At 45.8% G+C, this 6,847-nt stretch overlaps 1 protein-coding gene across 1 annotated transcript; it reads left to right on the top strand.

Annotated features, from left to right (window-relative positions):
* Nucleotides 1–3,244: 3,244 nt before the first annotated feature.
* On the top strand, nucleotides 3,245–3,712 carry ASPGLDRAFT_33545 (uncharacterized protein; the record flags this gene model as incomplete). Its single annotated transcript, XM_022544322.1, has 2 exons — nucleotides 3,245–3,292; nucleotides 3,398–3,712. The coding sequence occupies 2 exons, from the start codon at nucleotides 3,245–3,247 to the stop codon at nucleotides 3,710–3,712; spliced, it is 363 nt and encodes a 120-aa protein (XP_022403338.1).
* Nucleotides 3,713–6,847: the final 3,135 nt, after the last annotated feature.

Below are 6,847 nucleotides of genomic sequence, written 5' to 3'. Positions count from 1 at the left end.
CAGATTCGATATTCTCGTTGATGGCTACAATAGTCAAGATAGGAATTCAGTTCGTTATTATCTTCTATTCCGAGCCCGTGACAACTATGTTGCCGACACCTTCCACTGCTTTATTGACCTTGAGAATGAATACTGTGAGCAGATGGATGAAGAGCTTGTCCAGAACCTTCGCAATGAGCTTCAGGACAAAGGGAACCAGATTGATGAATTGATGGCAGAACGGGATGAGTACAAGACGGCCTATGCAGAGATGCAGCTGCGTTCCCGTGGTTCCACTGTGGAGAGCACCAAGCAATCGAGCAAGTCGGAGAAGGTGCCTGATCCTCCACTCCTCACTGATGGCAAGGAGCCTAAGTTTGAGGACTGGATGATCGAGATAAAAGGAAAGAGGCAGGCCTGCCGGCGACGAGCTATCTAATGTGTGCGAAGGGTTTAAGCGAGGCTCAGTGACTGTCCATGCTCAGTGAATGTCTATGCTCCGTGACAGCCAGAAATAGAAACAAAGAAAAGAACCCCTGAAATTTCTAACATTTTTCTGAATACTAAAAATCAGTATGATAAGATTACTTGAAGACTTTCCTTACAAATTCTGCGGCCTTCTGCTTAAGGCAGAAAAAGGCAACTGTTCGGAATGTATACCCTCTGTAATCGGCTCCACCCCCCTGTGTTGAAAAGCTATTTCTAAATCTCATGGACATCTCTTTTTATTAGGGATGTTCTTTTGATAGCCTATGTGTTAGGGGTTGAACTTGAGTTGTCTTAACTAAAAGCTACCCTTTATCGTACAAGAAGGAATCATTGAAGAAGAAACAAATGGAGCAGAAGCAAAGGCAGTCTTTTATGGACATCCGGGGATGACACTCTTTCCTTGGAAGTCAGGAGTCATACAAAGGAGTCACCGCTAGTCCTTGTATGCAGAGGGTTTGTATGAAGGTTGTCAATAATTGATTCAGAACCCTTGCAGGTTGCATTCCGTGCTGGCCTTGGCCGAACCTGTCATCTTTTGGGTTCGTACGAGAACCCCATAACATGCCAAACTTGCTTGGATGAAGCGCCAGGTAACCATAGTTTTGTTGGAAAATCAAACCTATGGGTCGAATCACTGCCACGCGAATAGAAAGAAATGAATGGCCCAATTACTTACCAGCCATCAACTTAACAGGCAAATTCTACTTACCTATTATTTTTTTTTTTTAATCTACAAAATAGCTGGACAAGCTAATGGCACTTTCGTGCTGAAATTGTACAATCATACTTTTTTCTTCAGCCTCATATTGGAAAAGACGGGCCTGTAAATCTGCAGGGCCTTTTTAATTTCACAGTGATTTGGCTCAACGATATAGTCAAGGGAAGAATAGACGGGGTTAAAAAGCACAGGATTCAAATAAGGAGACTCAGGCTTTGATAGAGCATGGTCTTGTATTTTAGTCAGAGACCAAAGGTATAGTTATAGCTCAGTAGTTTGGGTCCCGGTAGTTGCAAAAATCCTACACTTTATGCAGAATGGCCGAGTCTGACAGTCACATGAACTCTAGTCAGACATTTACAATTGTACTTCGCCACAAATGTTACATGTGGCTGGAACAGATTAGAAATGGAAATGCCAAGCCTGAGGATTTCATAATTTGGTTCCGCGAGCGGATACCCTGGCTTATTGATCAACTTGAAGATCTTAGGAGACAGCACCGGGATTACTCAAGACTGGAGGAGATCATGATAAGACACACGGCAATACTTGAGAAATTAGAGAAAACTATACAGTAATTCCTGAGATCAGCTTACAGCGAGAGTCGAAAACAGATTCCCCTATATACACACACGCATTGTTTCTCGGCCCGTATCCGAAACCAGCCTAATTCTTATGTAGTTAAGCGGTAAATTATCCTATTCTAAGAATAGATAGGTTTTAATTTCAGAATGAACGCATTACATATAGTACTGTATATTACACGAAACTCATACACTTCCACAGTGCCCCTCCATGCCCTGGCCTCCATCCCTCTGCAGCACTACTATCTCGAGAATGGTGAGAATTATATGCACAATATGGCACCGAGATTACCCCCCTCAAAGTTACACTTCATTCATGATATGCTACAAAGCCAGTCGCTAACCACGTCTCAAATGGCTAACGCAGCTGAATGTAGCGAACGATCGATCAAAAATATCCGCAGAAACTTGCGGCAATTCGGAAGCGTCCATGCCCCTCCAAACCATATCGGTCGGAGGCGAAGCATAACACCACCTATGCTGGAAGCGCTGTGCGATCGTCTGCTTGAAAAGCTCGGTCTTTACCTCGATGAAATGGCTATCTTTCTATGGGACGAATTCCAGATGCTAGTGACTACCTCATGTATCAGGAGGGCCCTCGCGTTTAAAGGCTGGTCCAAAAAAATTACCCGGCAGAGGGCCAAGGAACAGAACGCAGAGTTACAAGAATTTTATCTTCACAGTATCTCGGAATTCGAATCGTACCACCTGGTCTACGTAGATGAGTCTGGATGTGATAAATGAATTGGGTTCAGACGAACAGGCTGGTCACCACTGGGTGTAGCTCCTGTACAAATGTCACAGTTTCACCATGATGAGCGGTATCAAATACTACCTGCATATGCTGAAGACGGTATTGTGCTTTCTTGCATTTTTCACGGTTCAACGGATGCTGCTGTGTTCAAAGATTTCATCAACCAGCTTCTTCAACACTGTGGAAGATGGCCGGAGCCAAAGTCTGTACTGGTTATGGATACAGTAGAATTCAAAAACAGTTTACCCCTTGGATATACAGGCTTCCTTTCCCAGTGCCCCACTCCGATTGCGCCAAGATCGATTCGGTTAGGGGAACTTCCACACTTTTTTCTCGATGTATCTCTGCTAGACCACCAAAATTATAGGTTTCGGCAGTTCACAGCCCATACTTGCCGAACCGCCCCATAGCTATACACTAGAATTCTGCCAAGGTACGGTAGAATGGAATTGAGCCACTCGGGCCCCTTAGACTGAGCTAAGGGAGACCTAAACGTACCTTATTGCCTTAACTTTTAGGCACTGATGACGTAACTAGTAAGAGAGGCCAAGTGTTTTTTCAGCTCATCCAGGTGGCGCATATTAAGTACACAGTCGCCCAACTTCACAAAATAGGTCAATTCAATTACCAACACCCCCGCTCAACGTCGATTCGACTGCCCGCAAGCATCAAATCCAAAATTTTGCCCTTGACCTTCCGTCCGCATATACCAACCCCAAGATGAGCGTCAATTTGCAGAATGTCAACGGTAGACTGGTGACCACAAATGTACCTTCAACCCTCTCTTTTTTCCCCTTCCCTGGAGTGACCGGTCACACTTGGACGCTTTTTCAGACATTGTGATACACAACGGGCCAGCTGAACTGAATACAGGTCGAGCCTCCGTCCGCCTGGACAAGAGATTATGAGGAGATGGGCGGGGATATGATGTGGGGTCCAGAAGGCGATGTATGCGAGCTTCTACGAGCAATGGGGATCAACGACAATGTGCAGCCTCTTTTTACCATGAAGTCTTACACTGGGGGGGCCATGTCTCTCCTCGAGGTCGGGAGCGGCAGCTTCTATTTCTACAATGCTAGCGATGAGTCGCTGTACGTCATCAATCACCCCTCTGATCTTAAGTCGATTGCTGCATTCATCGACGATGAGAATTTGGGACTGAATTCGCTCGACATTGAAGAATTGTAGATGGCAATTTGTGGCATCAGAATGGGAGGAACAAATAGATGCAAGCATTAATCACAACTCTTTGAATCAATGATCAGTGTATTAGCTTATGAGCATCGTGATTCAGCCCTCGCCCCAGCCAATACAATCTTGTGTTTACACTTGCCTATATTGACAGAAGTGATGCTTTAAGCGTGTTTTGCCCATTACCAATATCACATTCTTAGCCGCTTCACTAGTACATACCTTCAAATTCTACAACCTTGGCTGCCAGCGAAGATAGTGCCATCCCACCACCTGACTAAGAATTTTCAACCACGACGCGATAATCAGCACCCGGTTAGTCCAGCCTTGTTCAAGGAATGGGAGGGGTTCATCAGGGGTCTATTTTCTGCATGAGACATAAACAAGATTTTAGCTTTGGACAGCTCGTGAGATGTGAGTGGGGGTTTCAAATGACCATATTTGATTGATAACTTATTGCGTCCAAAAGAACGGATCTCATAAAGCCAGCATTTATGAGGCTACTACGCATTACAGATATTCCCTGAGGATTAGTTTAGAACTAGTTCGGTCCTATAACTAGTGTTATTGTGCCTTATTATCCTATCCTATACCTAGTTTACCCTATCCTTAACAGAAAGTGGTAATATGAAGCGTGGAGTTAGGATAAAGAGGGGTAGTGAGGTAGGAGTGTATTGCTAGCAGTTCTATGTAAAGTACGGTATTATACGTCAAGTGGCCGGTCTAATGTACAGGTCTATAAGGATAGCATTTGTTACGCTTTACTTAAATACAAATACAGATTAGAGTGGTCTTGGATACGGCCTGAGAAACAGACGGTTACTGTCTGGGCGGTAATCTGTTTTCGAATTTGGTGCATGGCAAATATAGTCTGCCCTCTGGCCGAACCTGTAATTACGGTAATTCTGGTGATCTACCAGAAATACATCAAGAGACAATAGTGGGGACTTTGACTGGCCAAATCTAGTCTAGTGCAATCTGAGTGGGGCGCTGGGAAAGAAAGCCAGTGTGTCCAGAGGGGTAAACTGTTTTTGAATTCTACTGTAATGCATCGTTTCACCACTCTGAATATATTGCGCAGATTTGTGCCGATGCTGGAGTCAAGTTGGTTTATCTACCTCCTTATTCACCGGACCTAAACCCAATTGAAGAGTTCTTTGCTGAGCTCAAGGGCTTCATAAAACGTAACTGGGGCTACTATGAAGGGGATCCGGACCAAGGATTCGATGCCTTCCTTGATTGGTGTATAATTAAGGTCGGGGCAAGAGAAGAGAGTGCTAGGGGCCATTTTCGGCACGCAGGCCTGACTATTGGAGAATAGGCTAATTGACAATCTGTTTCTGGCGACATCATTTCGTTGAGCGAGCGGACTCGCATTGAATCCAAAAAGCTACTACCTCTGTGTCCCAGCTCAAGATGCCATTTTATTCATTACTAGGTAAGGGAAAAATCATCTATCTGATATCATGCCGAGTGCCGTGCTAATACAAGCTTCAATAGAAGCTATTTGTGGGCACACAGAATGATTTATGGAGGTGCGCCGGCATGGCAGAAATCAATGATCATCTCTCATGAAAACAAAAACCAACACGGTTCATATCCTTCTCCAGCAGCTAGAAGTGGGCCATGAAGAGACAGAAATTCCTGGAGGGTAGAGTGAAAAAGTAAATCGTCATGATTGTTGTGTAGAACAATGATTTGGCAAGTATGTACAGCGCAGAGAAGGTCGCATCTATGCCATGGTACTCAGAGTTAAATCCTTGAAGAAGCTACAGAACCACTGTGATAAATACTGTATTCCTGCTCTTTATTGAGGGTGGTGAGCCTGACTGAATTGCAGAAACAGATTCTAGTGAGATCAGTTTCTGCTTTGAATACTTTCCATTTCCTCCATGGCCCTACTGAATGCTGGGGGTTGTTGGTGTGTTCTGAGATGGGGTCCAGGTCTTCTGCACATGCAGCTTTCTGCAGAAGTGCATGGACTAGATATCTTGCCTTGTCATCTGTAGCAGTGTGCAGTTGGTCTCCTTTCTTCAAAGGGGAGATGGGCAGAGAGCCTTCAGTTCTGTTCCACTTTACTGCATTGAAGATATCTTTGGGTTCCTTGAATTCATTGATTTTGGTATGCCAGTACTGTCATTTGCTGCATTGTACAACACATTGGAAAGTCTGTTTGGCTTCTTTTATGTCCTCTGTAGTAGTAGTAGTAGTAGACTAGTAGTTGCTATTTTACGTCGGAAAAGTGGCACGTGCGCTGGTCGCGTGCCCACAAAGATCCCGGAGCGGAATATACGACGGGCGAAGCGGACTCGCCTATCTAGTAGCTAAGCTAATTTTATCATACATACTGGCAAAGGCTCTCCCATAGGAGCCCGCCTATGATTATTGGGGCCGCGTTCAGCGGCGCACACATTCTGTGGAGGAAGGTAGGGGGCGAAAAAGGAAGGAGGGGTGTTAGGAGGAAAGTCATGAAGAGTTTTGAAGTGGAGTTGGTTAGTGCGCGGGGCATATTGTGTGGTAAAAGTGAGACCTCTGCAACCATTTATGGAAGTTTCTTGTCCCTGACTTAGAGCGCAGGACCTCATCTACCTGCTGGTCTCCCCATGGGTGTGGGGATGCCTTGTGGCCTTTCCGGCAGAAGTAGAAGTGGTGGGGGGTTTTTTGGCTCCCACATGAGCATTCTATCTTCGCATCTTCATGTCTAAAACGCTCGTGGTACTGGGCAAAGTCTCCATGGCCTGACCGGGCAGCAAGGAGTCGGCCGAGGGTGGCTCTGGGGAGAGATAGCTCATGGGGTCGTTTATCCAGGCCTATGGAGAGGTCCTGATATCGCTGTGGTGCGTTCTCAGCCCAGAAGGATTGAAATTGTCGCCAGAATTCTTTCTTCAATGTCCGGCGAGCCCAGGCGTGTCTTGCAGGAGGGGAGTTGGTCTGTGGGGTGGACCTTGCTCCTCTTTTTGCTTGGAAATCTGCCTGCTCGTTCCCTTCGATACCAGTATGTCCAGGAATCCAGTGGACGTGAACTTGCCCGGGTGGGATAGCCGGGCTCCGGGAAGACCGGTTGGGCCAGGCATCCATGGCTTCTTGAACAGCCCGGATGGTCTGTTGGCTAGAGCCTCTAGGAAGGCCCTG

The sequence above is a fragment of the Aspergillus glaucus genome, assembly GCF_001890805.1.
Source record: "Aspergillus glaucus CBS 516.65 unplaced genomic scaffold ASPGLscaffold_5, whole genome shotgun sequence".
NCBI lineage: Eukaryota > Fungi > Ascomycota > Eurotiomycetes > Eurotiales > Aspergillaceae > Aspergillus > Aspergillus glaucus.
Note: the sequence above shows the minus strand (reverse complement) of the source record. Positions and strands in the feature narration are given on the sequence as shown.